The sequence below is a fragment of the Vigna radiata genome, chromosome 7, assembly GCF_000741045.1.
Source record: "Vigna radiata var. radiata cultivar VC1973A chromosome 7, Vradiata_ver6, whole genome shotgun sequence".
Classification (NCBI taxonomy): Eukaryota; Viridiplantae; Streptophyta; class Magnoliopsida; order Fabales; family Fabaceae; genus Vigna; species Vigna radiata.
Window position 1 is genome coordinate 48,374,817 of NC_028357.1, and position 24,222 is coordinate 48,399,038.

General features: G+C 33.3%; 6 protein-coding genes across 7 annotated transcripts in view; 1 reads left to right on the top strand and 5 right to left on the bottom strand.

Annotated features, from left to right (window-relative positions):
• Positions 1 to 2,048: 2,048 nt before the first annotated feature.
• On the bottom strand, positions 2,049 to 2,852 carry LOC106767459 (ethylene-responsive transcription factor RAP2-3-like). 2 transcript variants are annotated; one of them, XM_014652364.2, is made up of 2 exons: positions 2,653 to 2,852; positions 2,049 to 2,580 (listed from the first exon to the last, which is right to left on the bottom strand). In XM_014652364.2, the coding sequence occupies exons 1-2, from the start codon at positions 2,801 to 2,803 to the stop codon at positions 2,075 to 2,077; spliced, it is 657 nt and encodes a 218-aa protein (XP_014507850.1). In that variant the 5' UTR covers positions 2,804 to 2,852; the 3' UTR covers positions 2,049 to 2,074. The 2 variants fall into 2 exon arrangements, with proteins under 2 accessions (XP_014507850.1, XP_014507851.1); XM_014652365.2 differs by having other exon boundaries at positions 2,049 to 2,577; positions 2,653 to 2,851.
• Positions 2,853 to 4,843: 1,991 nt separating this feature from the next.
• On the bottom strand, positions 4,844 to 10,669 carry LOC106769142 (trophinin). The gene is made up of 2 exons (XM_014654630.2): positions 9,206 to 10,669; positions 4,844 to 5,329 (listed from the first exon to the last, which is right to left on the bottom strand). Exons 1-2 carry the CDS (start codon positions 10,493 to 10,495, stop codon positions 5,156 to 5,158), a joined length of 1,464 nt encoding a protein of 487 aa, XP_014510116.1. The 5' UTR covers positions 10,496 to 10,669; the 3' UTR covers positions 4,844 to 5,155.
• A 1,120-nt stretch (positions 10,670 to 11,789) lies between these two features.
• Positions 11,790 to 13,254, bottom strand: LOC106767184 (multiple organellar RNA editing factor 3, mitochondrial). The gene is made up of 4 exons (XM_014652024.2): positions 12,818 to 13,254; positions 12,630 to 12,727; positions 12,337 to 12,402; positions 11,790 to 12,258 (listed from the first exon to the last, which is right to left on the bottom strand). Exons 1-4 carry the CDS (start codon positions 13,180 to 13,182, stop codon positions 12,038 to 12,040), a joined length of 750 nt encoding a protein of 249 aa, XP_014507510.1. The 5' UTR covers positions 13,183 to 13,254; the 3' UTR covers positions 11,790 to 12,037.
• Positions 13,255 to 16,424: 3,170 nt separating this feature from the next.
• On the top strand, positions 16,425 to 18,955 carry LOC106766531 (polygalacturonase). Its single transcript, XM_014651253.2, has 5 exons — positions 16,425 to 17,211; positions 17,409 to 17,735; positions 17,828 to 18,117; positions 18,201 to 18,426; positions 18,529 to 18,955. The coding sequence occupies exons 1-5, from the start codon at positions 17,008 to 17,010 to the stop codon at positions 18,745 to 18,747; spliced, it is 1,266 nt and encodes a 421-aa protein (XP_014506739.1). The 5' UTR covers positions 16,425 to 17,007; the 3' UTR covers positions 18,748 to 18,955.
• A 325-nt stretch (positions 18,956 to 19,280) lies between these two features.
• Positions 19,281 to 20,099, bottom strand: LOC106766532 (agamous-like MADS-box protein AGL62). The gene has a single exon (XM_014651254.2). The coding sequence runs from the start codon at positions 20,097 to 20,099 to the stop codon at positions 19,518 to 19,520; it is 582 nt and encodes a 193-aa protein (XP_014506740.1). The 3' UTR covers positions 19,281 to 19,517.
• Positions 20,100 to 23,391: 3,292 nt separating this feature from the next.
• Positions 23,392 to 24,222, bottom strand: part of LOC106768219 (polyubiquitin-like) — a 1,845-nt gene continuing 1,014 nt past the window's right edge. Inside the window, exon 3 of the mRNA XM_014653219.2 lies at positions 23,392 to 24,221. Within this exon, the coding sequence (XP_014508705.1) occupies positions 23,530 to 24,221 (692 nt within the window). The 3' untranslated portion in view covers positions 23,392 to 23,529. The remainder of the gene's footprint in view (position 24,222) is intronic.

Below are 24,222 nucleotides of genomic sequence, written 5' to 3' on the forward strand. Positions count from 1 at the left end.
GTTTTTTTAGTTGGGGCTAGTACAAAGATGACAGAGAAAATGTTTGAGTAAGAGAGATGAAGGAGAAAGGGTTGAGAGGAATGAAGGAGGTGAGTAAGGGTTTGGGGGTTTTCCTTTTTTAGTTTTGAAAATGAAAATTATTAAAATAAGGCAAGTGTTTCTGATTTTTTTCAATTGGAGCAAGTAAGGATGACAGAGAAAAGAAAAGGTTGGAGTGAAAGAGATGAAAGAGAAATGGTTGAGAAGAATGAGAGAGATGGGTAAGGGTTTGGGGGTTTCTTTTTTTATTTTTTTAATTGAGAATGAAAATTATTAAAATACCCTTAACCTTAAAACTTAGAATTCATTATATATAGGGGTATTTTTGTCTACTGAAACCCGGTACACATTGCTAAAATGTACCAACTGAAATACGCAAGTTAGCAATATATATATATATATATATATATATATATATATATATATATATATATATAATATTAACATATATAGTGATTGAGAAATTTTAATTTAACAAATATTTTTAATGCACCAGTTTATTTTAATTTCAACAAACGCAATAAATAATGGATTTTTTTTGCATAAATAAATGGATAATAACATTATATGATAATTTAGTTTTTATAAATTTTACTGTGCTACAATATTATTTTGAAAAGGCTGTTGCAATTGTTGCTTTAATATAATCTTATAAAACATAAACTTTTAAATTGATAAAAACAAATATCTTTTAAAAACATTAAAATATAAAATTTTAAATTTCAGTTTATGGTGTATCAGCATTTGAGTGAGAAACTTTTATAAAATTGAAGTCTTAAATTTTCCTAATTAACTTTCATATTTTGCTTTTAATTCTTAGTAATTTTTTCATTTTTTTTTCCATTTTAGTCCTTTTTTTTATTTATCAATATCATTTAATTAATAAGTTATCAATTAAGTAATATATTCACGAATGAGTAAAAGAAACATATTTTTTCATATTTATTTTATTTGAAAAAGGAAAATTAAAAAATCTGATACAACAATATTATTTCCTTTTCTATTAAAGCATATTTGTCATTCTTCTTTCTTTGGGCATTCCTTATATAAAGGTGAAATGCAAAGAAGATTAATAATCCGAGAAAAAACTCTTCCATGTGCCACACATAATTTCTTGGTATTTTATCCATTAATATGAAATATTACAAAACATAGGAGACGTAAACACTAACCTAATAGAATAACACTTTTACATAATATTTGATGAATTCTCTTAAAATAAAAATATTTTAAAAAGATACATGTGTCGTTGTATTCAATCATTGGTATATAACTTAGTAAACAGTTTATTATTTTAAACATATCCATAAACAACACAAAGACGAAATAAAAAAGATAAAATATTTAAAGAGGAGGAAAATAAACGGAATATATTAAAAGCTAAAAGCAAACTTTCAAAGTTAATTGAAGAAACCTGTCCTAGTAAATCTTCTTTTTGTAAAACTTTTTTTGAGAATAAAAAATAAATAAAAGTATTGAATTTGCAAATTTACGAGGATTGAAAAAATTATTTAAGTTTCTGTGAACACTGTTAGTTAAAAAAATATATTTTTATATAGCTATTTAATATAATTATTATAAAATTGAGTAACTGAATTACTCATCAGATGAAAGCTGCATATGTTAAAGAAAATATTTTTCAAGTAGAGAGAGTGATAGATTTAAAATCTGGAAAAATAAATAAAGTTATTAGAAAATGTTGAAAAAAATGGTCATGCTCCGTTGAGAATATTAAGCGTGAATAACTTTTGTAAATTTCTACTATTTTTTTTTCTTCTTATTTCTGTATTTCATTTTTATATAAAAAAAAAGTGTTAAAAAGACATGCATATATGGCTTACTAAAAATGGGAAAGTTTTATTTGAGAAATTTCTTTTATATTTTTGTTTGCATGAAATGATGTAGAAAATATAGTTGTTAGTGTATCTTTCTTGGAAGATTATTCTTGTTTTGGAAGGAAAGAGAATAAAATACTTATAGGATGGTATGAAAAGTTTTATACATAAAAGTGGAACACAAAGAAAAGCATGTAAGATTAAATTTTACAGAAGAGGTGGTGGTTGGACAAAACGACGTCGTGGAGCGGGTCCCACTCGGGAAGTGGCAGCGGCTGCATTGGAAGCTGTTCGTGCTCCAAACCAAGAAACGATTCCAGGTTGGAAATATGCTGCGCGAGTTGTTGAGGGTCGTGGTCGAGGTTATTAAGACTGGGTTGATAACACGACTGAGTCAACTCGGGGCTGAGACATGGGTTGTTGTTGTTGGTATTGGATGGGTGGCGGTGATGGTCGGGGAAGTTGAGCTTGGCCTTGTCTCCGCGGATGCGTACGGCGGCGGTGTCGTAGGCGTGTGCGGCTTCTTCCGCGGTGGCGAAGGTGCCGAGCCACACGCGAACGCCCTTGCGTGGGTCCCTTATTTCCGCAGCCCACTTGCCCCACGGCCTTCGCCTGATTCCTCTGTAGGCATTCTTCCGTACGCGCGCACCACCCTTCTCTGCAACGACTCTGTTGTTCTTCACCTTCTCACATGGCTCCTCCACTGCTGTATAAAAGTCAACAACAATCATGATAATGGCAAAAGTTATAATTAGTGAGAAGATTAAGAAGGTGTTACCTTTGTTGTGTGTAGGGTGTGATGGTTGAATTGTGGAAGAAGCGGCGGCGTTGAATGTGTGGAGCTGAGAGAAGAGGTGGTGGGTGGTGGATTCTGGAACATTCTTGGTATCAACGTCTATGAAATCAGATATGATAGAACCACCACACATTTTGATCTGAGAGAGTGTGTGAGAAAAATGAATAGAATGAGAGGAGAAGGATCATGAATTTATAGAAGAAGTAACGTGACATGATAACTTTTGTAAAAATGTAAATTTTTATATTTTTTTTAAAAATAAAATATAAAGAATAATATCAAATATAAAAAACATTTAATATTCTCTTATAGAAAGTGGAAGAAAGAAAAATACAGTAGCATTACAGGCAAGTGGAGACAAAAGTTTAAGGTTTTTCTTCCACCAGGGACTGTTTTAAAACACTTCTTTTTCAAAATTAGATATATGCTTTAATTTTGTAATTTTTACGTACCAAACTTAACTTCAGAACAAATTGCACTCCATTCTAATTTGACCTTATTCTTAAGGTGACTCAGATCTCCAACATCACTCAATACATTGCTATTTTACATAATAGTCCTCTAGTTGTTTTTCATATGTATTGTGATTTTTCCTTTCACATAAAAAAAAACTTTAATAAAAAAAATCATACTATTTTGACTCAAAACCTTAAAATAATAAATTTATAAAATTTTCTTATATTTTTTTTGTTCAATATACATATTCAACATAATTTTAAATAAACTACGATTGGATAAATCAATAAACATAATGTTTTTCACACATAAAAACATCTTTCGATGAAGTGACGGGATGTATAGTATTTTGATTGTTTGTTTTACATTTTTAAAGTGTAAGTATTATTCGCAAAATAGAAAAGTTTTATGCAAAGAAAAACAATATAGTAAAAATAAATTAATCGTGAATTAGGTATAAGTTAGTAAGTCTTTTACAATTAATTAATTTATTTACTTACCTTTTTTTAACCAATCTAAATAAGTGAAGTGAACTTCCTTTGCTCGTTTTTTTCTGTCTAGCCAAATAGTACATTCTCTATTTTATTTCTCGTCCTCGTATATTTGATTTAGATATTATCCACTCCATGGAGTTTAACTCATATGAAGATCCATTTCACTCAATAAATTTCAAAATCATAATTATTAACAATGGATAACGAGTAAAACTTTGTAATTTTTAGTGACGTAACTATTTTTATTCCCTAAAATACAGTAGATGAATCTAGTTATGGTGTTTTTCAAATTTAATAAAAAATTAATCATTTAAAGTTGAAAAAAAAAGTCACTTTTAATTCTTAAATACTAAAGTAGAGAAATTAAAATATTTTTAAAAACTATTTTTAGACGTTAAGTAATAAATAAATTTATATTTAAAAAACTAAAATTATATTTTTATAAGTTTTAAAATTAAAGTTTTATTTACTCCAAATTTCAATCTTCTAACAAGTTTTTTTAATTAGACACGCTTAATTTAATTACTACAATACACTGTCTTTTCAACGCACCCTTTAGAGGCTGCCGATATGCATTTGAGTTACGACGATAGCTGTGGGATGCAATTCCCTTAGGAGAGATGAAAAATGTTTGGGACAATAATTATGATATTAAGACATCAATCGAAATAACAGTTACTTAGAAAAATTAGAGACTTTTTTATTGTAATTTAGAAACGTCACGTTTAATAAAAATAATATTTTGACTACAAATTTATTTCATTCATTTAATATTATTTTTCTTTACTTTTTATTCTCTTTTTTCTTCTTAAAAATACAATTTTTTAAATTTATTATTATCTTTATGATATTTTATGTCAAATGAATATAAATATAACCACAATAGCATTATCTATATGTTTAAACCCTTGTTAAACTTTTTAACAAAAGCTTAAAAGAAGAGAAAAAACATATTCTCTATAAATTGAAATTAATTATTCCTAAGTTAAAATACAGAAAATTAGAAAGACTATATATAGGATAATTATATAATTTTTTTTTACAGATAAAATAATTTTATTATAAAAAAATTGCTTTTTTATTTGTATCTGAATTTTCATGGAAAAATTTTCCAAACATTGGACAGTTGGGAGACCTGGGGAAACGACTAACATAAAACACTAACGAGTGCCGAACATAAATCCAGAAACAAACAAAATCATGAAGCGAAACTGGGAACAAAATTCTGTAAATCACAGCTGTTTTGCAGATCTCTCTTCATAATTTTAAAAAATAACAAATGTCTTTCTTTATATGCAAACAATCCAGACACTTAAGAACAAAAACAGAAAAAGAATATGGAAATTCTATTAAGTTCAAATCTGGTGAAGGCAGCGAAAATATTAATTTCAAGACATCACATTTCATATTTAGGGTGACAGCAATCCATACGTATTACCCCCTAACTATCATGGCAAAGGAAATGGGGGTTGTGGATGATGAAAAAACCTATAGGGCATAATAATTAAAGGGAAAAAAATAGAACCAATGAATTCCTAACCAGCCATCTGAGCCAACCGGTGAACGGTGCTTCTAGCAATCCTATTACTAGGATCAATCTTCAGCACAGTCCTAAGGTCTTCAGCACCAAGTTTGTACTTTTCCATACTCTCGTACAAGAGAGCTCGCTGTACCAGGACAGCTACGTTGCTTTCATCATTTTGAAGAATCTGCACAATAAATGCTGATCAGAACACTCTTTTCCCTCCTTATTATACGGTTATCAAGAAAATGACATGGTTCAGACCATTAGATATGCAGTGGAACTCATGGACAGGCCAAGCCATAATCCTAACCTTTTTAAATTTCAATTGCCGAATTAGTATGCATATGCTACTTGGGGCCTTTACCAAGATATTAATGGGACCCGGCAATTATTAATAAACCAGCTTTTGATGATAATTAATATGAATTTGTGCTTGAAAATAATGATGTTTGCATGCATTACCTTCACAAAACTCACTTTTCTGATCAAATTATGATAAAAACAAATTAAAGGGTCGATGGGAAAAAAGACAAAAGGAAGCAAGGGTGGCCACCAAATAAACACAATCATACTACGCTCAGCCAGTGCCATTTCAACAAAATTGTGCTAAGTCCCCCGACAGTCACTCGTCATTTTGTTATAAAAGGAAAGGAGAGTTTATTGTCGAAGGCAACCTTTGCTAAGATAGAAAATTAGAGAAAACACTCTAAGAGTGTTATGGGCAGAAAGGTGCTTGAAGATTATCACGGGATTCTTAATTGTAATATTTCCCCTTCTTTTATGCTTTTAGGTAACTTTATCGATCTGACCGAATGTATATGGCCGGTTAAACCTCTATTTTTTAGGGTTATTATGCAATCTGCTTGTAAGACATATCAAACCGTTTTATTGCCTCCAATTTATATTAGAATTGATAAAATGTATTTATTAATCTTTTTTTCGTTCATGACCCACAGTGTATTAGTTTGCTTTATTGCTTTTAATTTCCATTAGAATTGGTGCAATCTATTTATTAGTCTTCTGTGTTCGTGGCCCTCCGTAGAACAAATTAACCTTCTAAATCTGCGAATGACCAACCTTATTTAAGGCGTTTCTCTAGTATATACTTTCCCCAAATTTGATTCGTAACTAATCAAATGGGAATTGAATAGGGGGAAAGAGGGTTGATGGCGTTTGATGAAGACCTATTAACTAATTTAAGAGAAGTCACTAACGAAAGAGTATTAGGAATTCAATTATAACAGAAATTGGGGAATTCTATTGCCCAATTTTCAGATCAACGGTTCTAGTTTCTCACTTTTCCCCCAAGAGAAATCCTATCTAACAAAGATCATCCTTTCAAAACGATAAGATAAAACAATAAATTCCCCTTTCTTTCACCCTAAGATCCATTGTACCACGCCAATGTTTCTCTGAAGTATATGATATTTTACAAGAGTGGCATCCGAGCCCCTTATTTGATCAACCCTATAGCCTCATCGAGAAACATAATCCCCGTCTTGAATATTCCTCAAGGCATGTTCTTTCATTTGATGGTGAATATTACGACTATTAGAGTGGCCAAAATAAGAGTCTCTTCATTTGTCAAAATCTCAGTAATGTTTTAGAAAAATATCAAGAATAGCTACAACTAGTGGCTTTGCAAGGAAATCACCCAAAGCAGTGAAAGGAACTTTGGAAAGAGATGTAAATTCCCTCCATGCTATAGATCAATGTTGTTGAGCAAAGGCATTGTCTAATAATTCTTGCCATGATTCAAAAGGATAAAGAAACTTGGTTAGCCAGCAAAGATAAGTAGACGAGGGTCGGAGAATCTTATTTCTGTCAATATAAACTTTGAAGCGAAAGTGTAGCTTTCCATGATAGAAAGTGTGACAAGAACCAAAAGACATGTGATTTCACAGCTGGGATTGTTAATCAAATTTGAAGACACTGTTCAACAAAAAGCTGATTGTTTGGAAAGTTCCTAGTAGTTTGCCACAAAAATTGATTATATTGTTGGAACTCAAGAAGAGAACAGGTTTTCCTACAGACACTATGCAGTATGACAAATTCTCTTGAAGCAAACCTGGAGAAGGAACGGACAGACTTTTAGATCAGCCTTTGGAGCAAGGTTTACAACCAAACCTATTTTTTTGTCTAAAACGAAAGATGCAGAGGAAAAAAGGTACAATAGCAATCAGCCACAAAAGAAAGGAAGAAGTTCTAATAGAGAATGCGAGAAAGCAAGGTCAAACCAAGAAAGGCCAAGTAGGAATGGCAAATAAACCGTCCCCGCAAGTAGTGTTCGAACCCATCCTAATTTTGACAGAGTTTCCACATTAACAAAATATGGGTATGGATAATATCCAATATTCTAAATTAAACATGAGGATAGAAATAAGTATGGATATATCCATTTGGTCCCGTACCCATTTGAAATTATTAAAACATCGACAATTTACTACATAACCTCAAAAAACTTATATTCGCTATTCTCTTTGGTCCTTAGTTTTCTAATTCTTCTTTTTTCCTTTAGCTGCGTAATTCTTTTTATTCTCCATCAAATGTTTGATTTGTTCACAATTTACAAATTTCACTTAGATCCCCAAAATACATTTCCTTTTATTACAACCTTAATTACACATTTTTCTCTTTACATGATTTCGTTTAAATGGTGTATTGCATTTTAAGAAACACAAATCTAAGTTTCATTGAATCAAATAATTTATAGGACACATTATTTCTACTCCTTTATAATATTTTTATTTATTGTTTATTTTTTCAATGAGAATATTTGACTCTCAATTTCAAGTGTTAAATCACATAAACCTTAATTTATTAAATAACATAAAAAGCTTACGTTCCTATTCTCTTCAACCCCTACTTTCATTTCATTTGAAAAACTTTTGTTTCATTAAAAAAATTATATTCTCTTAACGGTTTGAGTCCTTTAATATCCACTAAGTTTACTCTGATCTCCAAGGTGTTTTCTCTCTCATCCCAACCTTAATTACACATTGTTTTGTTTTGTGTGATTCTGTTGAAACGGTGAATTACATTTCGAGAAATAATATCCTCAATTTCATCGAATTAACACACTTTATCATTTTTTTTCCTATAATTATTTGACCTTTATCTAATTGTTATTTGATACTTTGATTTGATAGTTATGCAATTATAATTTCCTTTTTTTTTTATAATTCCTAAGAGAATAAGAATCGGACAAAATTTGACATCCATTAAGTATGAGGATGGGATGAAATTTTACTTGAGGGATGGGGAGCAGATAATTAAAGTTGGAACCAACCCCGTCCCGTTGTCATCTCTAAACTCAAGGAACAATGACAGGCCAATTGCTCAGTGCTTCATTTGCAAGAAAGATTATCATCATTGAAATTTGCACCCCGGGCCAATCTTAACAGAGTACAAAATAAAGAGAACTAAGATCACAAGTTGAAACTATCCAATAAAGGAGAAGAATGAAGCTTGTGTTTAGAAAACATGGGGTGAATTGTAGCATATTTTCTTTGTATCCAATAGATTGACTGTGGTTGCACTTGCATAAGTGAAATTCAATGAATCTAATCAAACAGAAATCAATTCAAAGATTTCTAAAGCCAGAATGCATGTTTCCATTCCATAAATCCAAGCCCCTAGTTTGCCTAAAAGAAAGGCAGTATTCAAATGAGGAATTATTTCTCAAAATAAGGCACTGTGTATTTATGGTTCATGTTAACCCTTAAACTTTTCTTAATGTATGGGTTGAAAGTCAAGACCCAAAAAGATAATAAGAACTTTCTTTTTTATCCCCATGCTCCTAATACGTCCTATCATTCATTCACACCTTACATTTCCTGCAATATCTAATACTTCCTGGCAATAATAACCTTGTTTTCTTTACATTTTGTCTCCAACTTTTGCCAATTAATTCACCAATAGTATAACAAGTTGCGGCTAACTTCTTTTGTCTATTCCTCTATTTTCCAGGCATAAACAGGTCTTTTAAATTATCCAACAATTCAATATTAAAAACATGGCATTTAGTGATGTAACAACAACTAAAAAATTCATGTGATACCTTGGTACAATCTGCCACTGCCTTTTTATACTCCCCGACCTCTTTGTAACATGAAGACCTGCATGACAAAACCTCAGCTGTGGCGGTAGCATCCCCAGCTTTCTCTAGAAGAACAATGGCCCACGAAAACCACTTAATAGCATCAGCAAACTGTCCCTGCTTGTAGTTGTCCATCCCCTTGCCTTTTGCAGTGGAACCAGAGACCCCAGCAGGAGGAGGAGGCAGCCCCTCAAGCTCAGTAGTGGTGTCACCCACATCATGGCCTCCCCCACCAAACTCCGAATCCAAACCCCAATCGTCATGTCCACCAAATCCATCAGAGGCCGAAGCAGCACCTCCAACCGCGGGCGAGGAAGCCGCCGTGAAAAACATGTCCATTGCACTACCACCTGATCCCTGAACAGGACTCTGAGTGGAAGCGGCAGATCCGGTAAAATTGAAATCAGTCGCAGGAGAAGCAGCAGATGGAAACGCAGGTGAGCTTGGTTTTGAAGCATTTTGAAAGTCTCCAAAACCATCCGAACTCGATTTGGAAGCATTTTGGAAATCTCCAAAACCATCATCCCCGGATGCAACCTTCGGCCCTTTGGCAGCTGAATTAAGAGTAGCCGACTGCTTGGATCCAAAACCAGACAAAGAACTAAAAGGATCCTTGTTATTAGAACTGGTTCCAATTCCACTACCCATGTTTCGCATTGAAGTACCCCCAAGATTGGGGGTTTTGTTGGCATTCACGCTAAATCCCCCAGAAGACGATGCCCAACTAGCACTGTTCTGTGGCGTGGTACCAGTTTTGGGCAAAGAGTTGGCCATGTTTCCCATGGAAAAGGAGGTTTTATTGGGGGTTGGGGTAGCGTTTTTGAGAGGAACATTGGTAGCAGTAGACTTGGAACCCCCGCCCAAAGCAGAACTAACCAAATCTCCGAATAGATTAGGGTTCTTATCAACGACCCCAATGTTTTTGGAAGCGGCAGAAGGTTGAGTGGTGCCCCAGCTTTTGCCGAAGATGTCTCCGACCATGGAGGGGGGGCCACCGGGAAGGGCGGTGGTCTGAGTGGGAGCGGGTTGGTGGGTCCATGAGGGTTGCTTTTTGGGTTGGGTGGAGGAATATGGATAGGAATAGGAAGAGGTGGTGGTAGTGGTGGTGGAATAGGAAGCTTTGGGGTTTTTCTGGTCGTTGAGGGACTTGGGACGGTTGGATCCGATGCCAAGATCGAAATCGAAATTGAAGTTGTTGAGGGAAACGGAGGGGGATTTGTTCGTGTTGGATTGGCCGTAGTTGGAATTCATTTCTGAAATGCACGAAGGGAGAATCGCAGGGAATTGATGGAAAGAAGACAAATCAAATGTTGGAATCGAGAGAAAGGGAAGGTGTTGTGTGTTCTGGATTAACGGTTGGTTAGGTGTGGAGCTTGGATCGCTAATTTCGGTAATAAAAGACACGCATCAATGCCTTTTTTTTTTTAATTCATCTTTCATGATAAATTAACAGGTGTTCTATACAAAATATACTACCTATATCCAAAATAATAATAATAAAAAAAAGACCATGTAACTTTTTCTTTTACACCTTCTTTTACTTAATTTTCCCCTTTTATTCACTCCTCAACATGCTGCAGCATCGTCTCTTTAAATAATCATTGCTTTTTGGGGTAATTAGATAAACATCAAATAACAGCATTAACGAATAAATTATGCATTTCTGGCAGTGAAACATAAATTAAGAAAGTTTATGAAAGATAAAAACAACAGATATTAGGAATACTTTTAGTTAAGGAGTATTGGTATAACTTATTCTTCCCCATCACAATGTGATTGACAATATATTGTTTTCTTTAAAATATTGTTGCAGAAGAAGTAATACAAAATACTATTTATTCATTAAAAAACATGCTACAAAGTTTTAAGTTTCAATTGTTAGAGGCATCCGGAAGGTATTTCGAGGATATTCACTGCTCAAGTTAGGAAATATGCGTAGCGAGCTATTTCAGAGTGTAACCACGTTATTACTTCTGGTTCTGGACACCCGCTGCATATGCCCAACTTGTTAATTATGCTACGGAAATTCAAATATTAAAGAAACATGGCTACTACTCACGATTAGCTCGTCCTCGTAAGCAAACTAAAATAAATATACCTTAATATATCCAACCTTAAACAGAAATAAAGCAAAAGGTTCCATAAACAAAATACCAAAAAACAAATACCAGTACTGCACTAGGTAGACTTTCTTGATCCACGTAAATGCAGATTGTGTACCAGAGCTAGACAGTGAATTTGACCAAAACTGTTTTTGAAATCATTATCCAAACTAGCAATGAATATTTGATACAATTCACAAGCATTATTTTGAGAGAAAGAAGCTATAGCAATACTTTAAATAAATACAGCCTATATATAATTAGACAAGGAGATAAACATGGCAACAATCTGCTGATGAGCCGTAGGATGAACGGTGCATCAAAATCAGCAAACAAATTGGAGGTTTTATGATACACATCATACATTGAATCAAACATCACAGGAGAACGGGTTACTATGTAAAAGCAAAATTTGTTTCAAGTCTATCAATATTAACAGTCAGTGATCCAAATTGCATGTTAAATTATACAGAGAAAGGATTAAAATGAAACTCGTTCTGGTCCACAACTTCATAATGAAGGTGTAAAGTACTATTATCATAAATCATTCAAGGCAGGCACAGCCATTTTCCACACAAGTAAAATATGATCTCAGAAACTTAGATCCAAACTCTCCAAAAGAAAAAAAAAAAAACTTAGTTCGGTTTCCGTATGTGGTAATTCCTAAAGCAGAGTTCGTATAGACCATTTCTTAGTTCTCTCTATCAGAAGCCAAGTTGTGACTATTCATTGGAGTCGATGGCTGCAAAGGTCCCCCATGACCTTGGCTCCAATTCTGTTGGTCTCTCCTTTCAACATGCATTGTTTCTCGTCGTCTGTCATGCCGCGGCCGAGGTCTACTCCTACTGGGTTGCCTCTCCGAATATCTATACTGTGGCCTAGGAATCACCTTCCCATCAACAAATAAATCACCTGAAATACCCCAAAAGCGATCAACACAACCAAAAAAAAATTAACTAAGATCTTCGTAAATTCAAACCCTCCACTGACCTCCATAATCCTTGTTGGGGACATCAAGATATGAATCTGGAAGAACCCAAAGAACTCCAGGTAACTCTGTTTAGGCACAGGGGAATAATTCCCAAAAGTCAACAAGACGAACAAATTTAAAAATTACAGCCAAAAATGAAAATCCTTAAAATCAACCTCCATACAAGGTTAAATTTCCAAGCAATTTGATGATAGCACAACATCATTGACAGGAAAACCTAACAACTGAAGCAACTACAAAATTTCAACGAAAATGAAGATTGAAAGATAGAAAAGTAACGAATATATCGCACCTTTGACTTTATAAGAAAGTTCTTCGGAAATGAGGGCGCCAAAGCCTGTGTATGTAGAAGTGGAAACAGAGTATATCTTCTTTTTGGCCTCTTCCTCGCTGCAAACAACATTCACAGAAGTGAAATTAGTGAAATTAGAAAAACAGAATGAAGCAATCGATAATAATTAAAGGAGAGGAAAAGGGGACCTTCCGAGGACATGGGCTAGGGTTTTGACATAGGTGCTGACCATATGCTCTTCGGAGGGTTTAGGGTTATCGGGAAACTCCATAACGATTAGCCAGTGCTCGTAGTCGCAGCCATCCAGAAGAATGGTCTCCTTCGGAGGACGGTTGCTCCAGTTCGGGGACGGGTCGTTCAGGGGCGAGTAACCTGAACCCGACGATTTGCTCCGAACCGGGAAATTCGCCCATTGCGCAACGGGTACGGTTTGTTTGGTGGGGAGCAACGCGAATGCGAAACGACATCCAGAGGGAGAAGCTCTTGCGGGTGACGAAGAAAGTGCTCGTGCCACGGAAGATGCTAAGGTGCGCCGAGCGTTCGCGTACGCCATTTCCCTCCCACCTCTCACCGCTTCTCTGTTTATCGAGGGTTTAACTCTCTGGAAGAAAAGCTGACACAGATTCTTACATTATAAATTTTCACTTTAGTAGCAAATTAATCCGAAAAGTTACCTACCATCAATGCAAGATTAGTGTTTAACTAAAACCATCTTACTAGATTTAACGAGAAAAAAAATATTTTATTCTTATTTATGTGGATGTATTTAACTTGAATATACTTTTATTCCTGAAATAAATACGTGATTTAGTTTTATCTTTATTTATTTTACTTAACTTTGAATTTTTTTTAATGTATTATTTGTATTTTATCTCTATGATATTTTATTTATTTTAAATTGTTCTTTAAAAAAAATGTGATAAATAGAGAACAAATACTTCTAGTTTCAAAGAATGAACACAAGCAGACTCGTTATACTGTTACGTTAATTTTCATCTTCATCATCATCATCTTCTACTCATCTTCCTTTTCTTCTTACATCTATCTCTCTTCTTTTGTTCTACATTCCTTGTTCTGATCATCATTATAGGGATACAATCCATCAATCCAAATATCCATATATGCACTTTATTCTATCTTGGTATAGAATTTGATGCCATATACCATGAAATAACTGCTTTCCATTTTTTCTATAAAATAAAAACCTTATTCGTCTATCTCATGAGATTGAAAGGAATAATTTTATTGTTAATATCAAATCACCAAGATGCTTATTTGACATGCATAGAATAACACCGTTAACCAGGTAATTATTGCTACAAATCGATTCAATGTTATGTATTACATATATTTAAGTATATAATTTTCAGATAATTGTACATTAATAATATTTTTTTTATTTAATAAGATAAAAAAAAACTATATAGCGTGATATTATATTTATATTGACATAACTGATATATAGTGTACAAAAGTTTTTTAATTTGATAACGGTGTATTTTTAATTTGATAACAATACCATTAGTCACACTTTAGAGAGACAATTATAATTTGAATAGTTAACTAGTGAGTTCGGTAGTGATCAATCAAATTGACAAACCATGTACCAGTCTGAAATACAAATTAGTGAGATCAAACAGGTTGATTGATCATACACTATTTCGGAGTCCACATCCGATAGCTTGAAACACTAGATACTAAATAGACTCTCCAATTAGGTACCAACTCGGTGAACAGGACAACGAACCCGGTCAATCACCAAATAGATCGGTCAATCATGAATTGAACTGATCATGAAGTCTCAAAGTAGATTAACCTTAAAGCTGATCAACTTAGAAATTGAATATAATTACTCACAATTGGACCATAATTAGACTAATATTAATCGTCCAACCATAAAACCTATATAAATAAAGATTTGAGGAAAGGATGTAGGTTAGATGCATTTACGGTTACACTATTTGTCAAAAATTGATTTAACTTTAGCATAGAAATATTTTCTGTAAATATCCTTTGACGGGTTTGGACAAACAAAGTGCTTAAACTTCGAAAGACACAACACAACCCGGATCTCGACTCCATATCTGATATAATAACTTTACTAAATATAATATTTAAACTAATATATGTTATGAGTAAGTTGAGTTAATCTTCTCTTGTCCCTGATATTATTTATTTGGTTCTAATCAAATTGGAGTTATTTATTTGGTTTTAATCATATTGGAGTTGTATTAAGAAAACAATAGCCAATCAAGAAATGAGAGCGAAGAAGAACATTATTAAAGCAATTTAAATTCTTGGACGACCATTGGATCGTATGTGATTCTTCTACTTGTAATCGAATAAAAGGAACAAAAGTGGTTCCATGTCACCAAAACGGTCAAAGCTTCAAAATATCATTCTTTATCAATTGGATACGAGACAAATAGACACATCATATATCTTTAGCTTGGTTAACCATTGGGTGATGCCAATATCCACAATAATTATACCAGAGGAACTGATTCATCAATCAAAAAAGTAAATATTGATAATTTGATCCTATTAAGAATTTAAACCTTAATTTTGCATACAAGATATTGTACTCTCAACTCCATATCAACAGAACAAAACCAAGCTAAGTAGTATTCTTTAAAAAGTATCCATATTACTTAGGATAACGACTTCAACGATCAGAGATGTTTTGCTAATTCGATTAATTAAGTTTGGTCCCACAAGGTGGGGAGATACAGTGACTTACCCTGACATATATATATATAATCTATGGATTTGGCCTAAGACTTGTACTCAGAAAATTGCAGAAAGCAGTAACATAGACATAGTTATCTATCATCTTTCTTGATTCTTTTTTCACTGAGCAAGAAATGAAAACTCAAGCAGACCTTGGTAGCTTTGGCCAGCAGAAGAGTTTTTGGAACCTTTCATCAGAGCCTCAACAACTGTGTCAGTACAAATTTTACCCAACCTATTTGACTGCTAAGGCCATCCAGATGAAAGTAGAGGACATCAAATGCAATGAAGCTGCTTCAAGATTCACGGTTGAAAACAGAACAGAGTTGCAACAAAGAGGCTTGGTTGGGTGATATGATTATGCTTTGTGACAGAGGGTAATCTTCATCACAGTAGGGAGTAATGGGTAGTATTTTTCTTTTTCTTCTTATTTTAATTTTACACTTCATCTCTGATCTTCTTGTAAACTGTTAGTACTCAGAACTTCTCTCGTACCATATCAGTACATATGAATCAGCTGGAAGATCCACACAAAATGGTCTTCAGTGTTATGCAGGAAAAAGTATTGAACTCCATAGGCTTATGCTTTTCCTGTCAGCTATGTACAAAATCAAAGCTAATGTACTTATGCAAACTCTGATATGCAAGCTTGAGGATCTTTTCAATTTCTAAAGTTCAATTCCAAAGCTTAGATCAGCTTTACTAACAAGATCGAATTTGTTTCCCTCAATACCTTTCTCTTCATTCCTTCAACTGCCTCCTTTGAGATCTTTTCCACTTTGAATTTTCTGAGACAAAAAGAAGTTAAGAAAATGAATTCGAGTGAAAATATTTGATGATTACAGTTGATTGACTAACCAGAACATGTTGTTACTTTATTATTAGCATCACCTAATGTTAATTTTCATGCTATTGGTAAGTAATTAATTATTCTTCAAAAATATTGTTATAATTTCCAGGCAAATTCGCTATAATATAGGATCAAGTACTTTCATGCAACTTGTAATTTAAAAAATATATACACATATTAACATGTATGTTAATAAATATTCAGTTAATTTTTCCATGTGTGGGAAAATTTATTCACTATTTTATAACAAGACATCTGTTTGTAGGCATATTAACAATAGAAAAATATATTGATTGACTATATAATAGGTTTGAATATATTGATAGATAAAAACAGTGGTAGTATAATAATATATTCAAATATGCGGAGCGAGATGAATTGGGTGGTGAAAGCATATATTAGTGGTGTTGTGGAGACAGCATATAATTTTGAACCAATTAATGAAGGGAGGAATTAAGTAGTAATCTGTTTTTGCTTTTTGTTTTGTCGATAGTTGCTGTTAGGATGTGGCAGGTCCTGAATGGTTCACTTCGGGAAGAACCTCATTAACACATAGAAAGATGACTAAATTTAGCTAAACTAAATAAGCCAGAAATTAAAAAGGCTAATTTTTCCTCCGTTGATTTAGATCATCCGTTTATTCTGCCAAGAAATATGTTATACAACAGTGGCAGAGAAAGAAGGATTATTTCCCCCTAAGCCTCCCCGAGGAGGCCTATATGTTCAAACTTTGAAGGCTCAAAAACAATAAAAACAAGAAATAAATAAAGAAATACAAGTGTAAGGCATCGGGGTGCAATGGCCATTGCAAAGAGCGCTGTTCTTATTCTGCTCTTTGCATTGGTCTGCAACGCGAACGGAGCACCAAACCAACCACGTATTGCTGGTCCTGACATGTTCAAGAATAAAAATGTGGCTAAGGATGTTCTACTTCCTGGCGAGCAAGTAATTAACGTCATGAATTTTGGAGCCAAAGCTGATGGCAGGACCGATTCCACCCAGGTAAATAAATTCTACCACCATGGCTTACGTCGATCATCATCGAAATTATAACTCATGTATTGATTGTGGATGAGTTTGATTCGCAGTCATTTTTCTTTGTTGACACCTTATAATGTGGTCTTCATTTCAATCCATTATACGTATTCTTATAGATAGATCGGAAATAGGGCTTATACGTTGGGTGTATATAAATGCAGGCGTTCATGGATGCATGGCAAAAGGTGTGCCATCAAACGACGGGACCAGTGAGGCTTTTGATTCCTGAAGGCAGATTCTTGATTTCATCTATGTATTTCAGTGGACCATGCACTTGTCAAACTCCAGTAACAATTCAAGTTAAAGGGTATGTGATGGCTACCACGGATATTTCAGAGTATGAAAACGGCGACTGGCTCATGTTCGAGAAGCTCAATGGGCTGAAAATTATTGGCGGGGGAACTTTCGATGGCCAGGGAAAAAAGTCGTGGGAGTACTCCGAGAATTGCGAATCAGGTGATGACCGTGCTTGCGCCAGGAATCCAAGCGTAAGCACTAACACATTTCATCGACATGTCTTGGTAGTAATGATATATTTTTTATTAATTAAGCTCGTGTGTCTGTGTATGGGAGAATGCAGAGCCTTTTCTTCAGCGATTGCAGCAACGTGGTTGTACAGGGCATCAGGACTGCTAATCCCAAAGGCTTTCACATATTCGTTACCAAATGTACAAACATAAGATTGAGAAAACTGAAGCTGGTTGCCCCCGAAACCAGCCCCAACACTGATGGCATCCATGTCAGCCACTCTGACACCGTGATTATGTCCAGAAACACCATTGCAACTGGGGATGATTGCATCTCTATGATACAAGGAGTGAAAAATGTTTTCATCAACAGACTCAAGTGTGGCCCTGGCCACGGTATAAGGTAATACCAGATGCACGCACACACACACATAAGTTCTTAATCAAACGTCTAATTAATTTTGACAATATATAAATATGATGCAGTATCGGTAGCCTTGGGAAATATCAGAATGAGGAAGAGGTCAGAGGCATTCGCATTCAGAATTGCTCATTGATCAACACAACCAATGGCCTCAGAGTGAAAGCATGGCCAGATAGATATGCAGGTGCAGCATCAGACATAAGCTTCAGTAACATTAACATGCAAAATGTCAGGAACCCTATCATCATTGACCAAGAGTATGAATGTTATCCAGACTGCAAAAAGAAGGTAATTAATTGGTTTGTTTTTCTTTTTGCTTTCTCTCCTTTGTTTTAGATAAACGTTATGCATATGCTAATTGTTGCATTGGCTTATTTTGTATACCCACAGCCGTCACTTGTAAGGATCCAAAATGTTCATTTCCAAAATGTGAAAGGAACAACAACTTCACCACTTGCAGTGGACTTAAGGTGCAGCAAGCTGTTTGGGTGCCAAGGTGTTACAGTTAAGGACATTGACCTGAAGTTTGGAGATGCCCCAACCACCTCAAGATGTGTCAATACTCGACCGCTCTTTGCTGGTGTGCTAATGCCCCCACCTTGCGCATAGGTGTCATGCCTTATTGTTCCATGACACCATCAAATTTCTAACCTTTTCTTACCAGCTGTGATTTTTAGATCGAGCTATAACGGGAGTTTACATATGCTAGGGGGAAAATATTCTTGTTTTTTTGAGGAATGGTTTTCATTCACGGTTCATTGATTAACTAAATAAAGTTAAAACGCCTTCGATGCCTACTGTGCTTGCACTCTGAATTTATGATGGAGTTTCTTATATGCATCTTTCCTAGTTAGTCGTTACTAACTCCAATTGCTTTCATATTTCTTTTACAGATAGCAGAAGTGAGTGTTTTACATATTATAGTTTTTTTGCTTTGCTTGATGTAGAACAGTGGAAACTAACTTCTATCAAAGAGTTTGATTCGACAAAAAAAAAATAGCTGATCAAACACAAGAACTGATCTCCTTCATAAATTTGACTGACATCGAATATGCGATATTAACTTTACCTTTCCGCGTTTCTAAAAATCAAGAATAGCATCACACTAGTATTTGTTAAGAAAACTGGCATACGGGGGAAGTTTTATATCAGAAACAGACTGATATCTATAAAGAAAAAGAGTAGTCATTCTTTTATCTTAACGTTTTATACAAGATATAATGTCTTCTTAAAGAATTCAAACTCTACCAACATGGTGTGAAAAAAGTCATCTTTGCATATTAAAAAGAACACGTTGAATGCGGTGTAAAGAAATCAAACAGCAACAAAATAAACATAAAAGTCTGTTCTGGATGAAAATGAAATGAAAACATCGTATTCTATATCATTGATTGCATCAACAATTCACCGCCCCTTTCAGCTAATTTTCTCCTCAACTCATAAACAGAGACCATAAACTGTTCTAACTCACTTTGACTCATCTGATCAATAGGGTCCTCCCACCACCTTCTGTTACACCCCTTATTAACCAGAGTTTCAGTTTCTCTGAGATTCTTCTTTTCCAACTCCAAGTTCTTCATTGCCTCCTCGTATTGCTTGTTGCACTCTTCATACGACACTGATGATCTCTCCCTTGACTCCGGTGGATCAAACACTTTGGAACCTTTAAGGTAGCTTTCAACAATGCCGTCGAAGTCTGGATGACCGAAGCAGAACAATTTTTCAGCAGGAGAAAACACAATAATGGCTATATTGACATTGCACAAAATGCAGAGTTCACTCGCTTTTTTGAATAGCCCTGTTCTTCTTTTTGAGAATGTCACTTGCTTGTTGCTAGACTTCTCGATCTTCTTTATCTCAATCTTCTTCCGCCCTGCCTTTTTCTTCTGCTGCTTAAACGCATCAATGTCTGAAGAAAAACTGTGGTTGTTCATGCCTAAAGGAAAAGAAGGGTTTTCCATGCCTAAAGAATACTTTGCTTCAGAAGATTCATGCATAATATTTATAATGCTTGATTTATCCTTTCTCGCAATAAAATCTTATTATCACTACCTCGTCTTAGATTATATTATTATTACATTATACATGTTTATAATTTATAATAAATTGATTATTATAACCTAATGTTGATTTATCCTCATAACAGAATCCTGCAATCATGCTCTTTCTTGAATTATAGATCAATCAAGAAATAATTAGATTTTCTTGTAAAAAAAAAGGTATATATTTATATTTAGATTCTTGGTTCCAATTACCATGATGGTATCTTATTTTGGAAAAATAAAATATTTGTGTTTATGGAAGTTTTCTCCTTTCTATACGGCACGTGCGTGTATATAGTTCTTGAGTCAACAAGATTATGTTTAAATAATTTATAATAATTCTTATACATAATAGCATCTTAAGAATACACAATCTTGTTGATAAAAATAGTAATTTTTTATAATCACATTTTAATATAGACTATATTTACCATTTTTATTTATGGTTAATTTAGGTTAGACTGATTAACTTTCTTTGATGGAAACAGAATATGTGGTATACATATAATTGAAAATCAATAATAAATACTTTTTAAAATGACGAAAATATTTAAGGTATAGCTTCCATGAGCATGAGAAAATGTCATGTGCTGTCATCTGAATTTAATTTCAGTTTATACATGTTATATATTTCTACAAAACTTGAATATATGTTAGTAAAAATATTATTTCGGATAATGATATTTAGACAACATTTTTTTTACAACATTTGAACAATTACTCAACAATCAATAATAATAATAATAAATATTATTGTGGAGTAATTTTTTACCAATCACATATTGACACGTAATCAATGTTCAAATGTTATCAAAAATATGTTGTCTAAATATTATTATCCTATTATTTCAATCACTAGTAGGCCTGGCACCATAATGGATCAAAGATTTATTTTTTTTAACTCTTTCAATTCAATTAGATACTGTTTCTTTTTTTAATATAAATTTCATATCGCATTTATGGAAAAATTATATTTTTAAATCGTCTATAAGCTAATTAGTCTTATTTTACAAGTGTGGTGATATCCATCAATTGTTTTAAATTAATTTATTATGTAATTATGCTCATTTTAAGATATTGGAATCTTGCATAAAATAGTCAGTTCTTCCTAAATCAATTTATTTTATTTTATTTTATTGACATTGTTTTTATTTGACTTTTTTGATTGATTCAAATTATGTTAGGTAGTGAGATAATTGATAGAGTAGAATTGAGTATTTGATTGAGATATCAATTAATGTGTGGTTATGTAAATTGATTATTTATGTACGTAATATGTTTATAAAGATGTGGGAGATGTGCTAATTATAAATAGATTGTATAAGTAGTTTGCCCGCTAAGATGTGGTGTCACCCACTCGAATACGTACTCAAAAATACATTTTATTGCACTGAATTAAGTAAAAATGTTATTTGCATAAAATATGTAACACTACATGTTAGCTAATTAATATATTAAATGTTTCGTGAAGTTAAGGTTTGTTTAGAATTTGTCCGTTTTATCAGTAAAAATAAATGACGGGAGAACATTAACGAAATTAACAAATTAAATAAAAAATAAGTTAATATATAAGAGAAAAAAATAGATAACAAAAATGTAGAAAACAAAAATAAATTGAGAAGAAATTTTAACAAAGAAAATAAAGAAAGAAAGAATGAGAAAAATTATATTGTAATTTTTACTTTTTTATCAATAATATATTTGCAATATAATTTAAAGAGTTTTATTTTGAGTGTTGTTATTTTGTATTTATATTTTAATTCAGAAATTTGATTAAGAGAAATTTTGCTAAACTTTTTAATAAGATTATTCAATTAAGATTCACTGTATAAATTGTTATGTTATTTAAAGTTTAATTGTTCTCTAATAAACTCTTTTATGTCAATGTTCAAATTATACCTAGAGAAAGTAATTCAATATCAAAATTAATTCAATTTGACAAATAATGAATGTAATAGTTAATACATGTTACTTGTCTTTTTTAAATCATGACTCAATTGTGAATAATTATACTTAATATTAAATAATCAATTTTAAAGTTAATATGTCTTAATACTATTCATTTCAATTGGTTTAATTCAAAGACAAATGACCTATTTATTAATTATCTGAATTTAGTGACTTGTTCATCTATGTAGTGCTTAACTATCTGATGTATGATCAATCTATTTATTTGATGGTGGTCAGATTCACGAGTTTGCTCTCCAAATTAGGAGTTAATCATCTGACCTCATATATAGTCAACCAATCTAGTAGATTATGGATTAAACTTGTTGGTTTAATATCCAAATTAATAGTTAACGGTTTATTTGATGTATTGCCAGTTGATTTATTCGATAGTCAATCAAATTTGCTAGTTCGCAATTAATATCCGAATTATAGTTGAACAATATTATTACATATTTCGGTTTTGATATAAGTAAATTCAAATGAAAAGGTATAAGATTAAACTAAAAACAATTTTCTTTATATTATGATGACGTGAAGTATCAATTACTCGATTATTAACCTACTTTGGAAACTACCAATAAATAATAATTAATAAGGTGGCCTAACTCATTCCATACTTAATGATTAATCCATCCAATGCTAGTTTGATAGCATTCAAAATAAACCATGTTTCATAAAAATCCATCGAAAAACCAAGGCGACATACCTACAAACTTTATTTAAGGTAATCGAGAAATCAAATTTTTTAACTCGATTAAGCTTTACTTTAAAACTTGTTAAGAAGGATTATCTCCTAATTAGAATAGAGTGCACTCGAAGATATTTATAAAATAGCTTAATTTTAGACAATTCAAGTTCATCATAATTTTAAATAGAATATTTTGTTAATATGATTTAGCTGTTAGAAGTTTAATGCAATTCAATGATGGTTTTGAAACGTCCCTACAAGCAAGTATTTATCCACGTTAGAAGATAACACCCCCAGCAAGCAAAGTTTGACTATGCCTGCGATTAAAACAACATGAACCTTCGAGACCGAACGACATCACAATCGACTAAAAGAGTAATCAATATGGTTCTTCCTTCTTTCCAGTACCAAGATGTGAGGAAGTTATGACATAGTAAGATCCTTTAATAGCCCATTCCGGGGTAACTAGTTATCAATATTTATTTCTACTATATCAAATTTCAGTCCCCAGAAAAAGTAATATGCTTGATCAAAATTTACGAATGAAAGATGCAAATTTCTAAAAGTAATTTGTGATACGAGAAAGATATTTTTTATTTGATTTGAAGAACACACGAGTTCAGGGGATCAGTTTAAAAACATAACAGCAGTACACACACGATCTACTGATCAAAAGTACAACGAAACAACAGTTGGTGAGAAGTGAAAAACTTAGAAGCCACCGCGAAGGCGAAGGACAAGGTGGAGGGTGGACTCCTTCTGAATGTTGTAGTCTGCCAAGGTGCGACCATCTTCCAATTGTTTCCCAGCAAAAATAAGCCTCTGCTGATCTGGTGGAATGCCCTCCTTGTCTTGAATTTTTGCTTTCACATTATCAATTGTATCAGAGCTCTCTACCTCCAAGGTAATGGTCTTCCCTGTCAGAGTCTTCACAAATATCTGCATTCCACCACGAAGCCTCAACACCAAGTGCAGAGTAGATTCCTTCTGGATGTTATAATCAGCAAGGGTTCGCCCATCTTCCAGCTGCTTCCCAGCAAAGATAAGCCTTTGCTGGTCTGGTGGAATTCCCTCTTTGTCCTGGATCTTTGCCTTGACATTATCAATGGTATCAGAGCTTTCAACTTCCAAAGTAATGGTCTTTCCTGTCAACGTCTTTACAAAAATTTGCATTCCACCACGAAGCCTCAAAACCAAGTGCAGGGTAGATTCTTTCTGTATGTTGTAATCCGCAAGGGTTCTTCCATCTTCAAGCTGTTTCCCGGCAAAGATAAGCCTCTGCTGGTCTGGGGGGATACCCTCCTTATCCTGAATCTTGGCTTTCACATTATCAATGGTATCTGAACTCTCCACCTCTAAGGTTATGGTCTTCCCAGTCAAAGTCTTGACAAAGATTTGCATGCC

Coding starts and splice junctions, on each gene's coding strand:
- LOC106767459 (XM_014652364.2), bottom strand. CDS start 2,803: ATGTGTGGTGGTTCTATCATATCTGATTTCATAGACGTTGATACCAAG. Junction 2,581..2,652: donor ACACCCTACACACAACAAAG/GTAACACCTTCT, acceptor ACTTTTATACAG/CAGTGGAGGAGCCATGTGAG.
- LOC106766531 (XM_014651253.2), top strand. CDS start 17,008: ATGGCCATTGCAAAGAGCGCTGTTCTTATTCTGCTCTTTGCATTGGTC. Junction 17,212..17,408: donor GCAGGACCGATTCCACCCAG/GTAAATAAATTC, acceptor ATATAAATGCAG/GCGTTCATGGATGCATGGCA. Junction 17,736..17,827: donor CTTGCGCCAGGAATCCAAGC/GTAAGCACTAAC, acceptor GGGAGAATGCAG/AGCCTTTTCTTCAGCGATTG.
- LOC106767184 (XM_014652024.2), bottom strand. CDS start 13,182: ATGGCGTACGCGAACGCTCGGCGCACCTTAGCATCTTCCGTGGCACGA. Junction 12,403..12,629: donor ACTTTCTTATAAAGTCAAAG/GTGCGATATATT, acceptor GTGCCTAAACAG/AGTTACCTGGAGTTCTTTGG. Junction 12,259..12,336: donor CCCCAACAAGGATTATGGAG/GTCAGTGGAGGG, acceptor GGGGTATTTCAG/GTGATTTATTTGTTGATGGG.
- LOC106769142 (XM_014654630.2), bottom strand. CDS start 10,495: ATGAATTCCAACTACGGCCAATCCAACACGAACAAATCCCCCTCCGTT. Junction 5,330..9,205: donor CAGTGGCAGATTGTACCAAG/GTATCACATGAA, acceptor TTTATTGTGCAG/ATTCTTCAAAATGATGAAAG.
- LOC106766532 (XM_014651254.2), bottom strand. CDS start 20,099: ATGGAAAACCCTTCTTTTCCTTTAGGCATGAACAACCACAGTTTTTCT.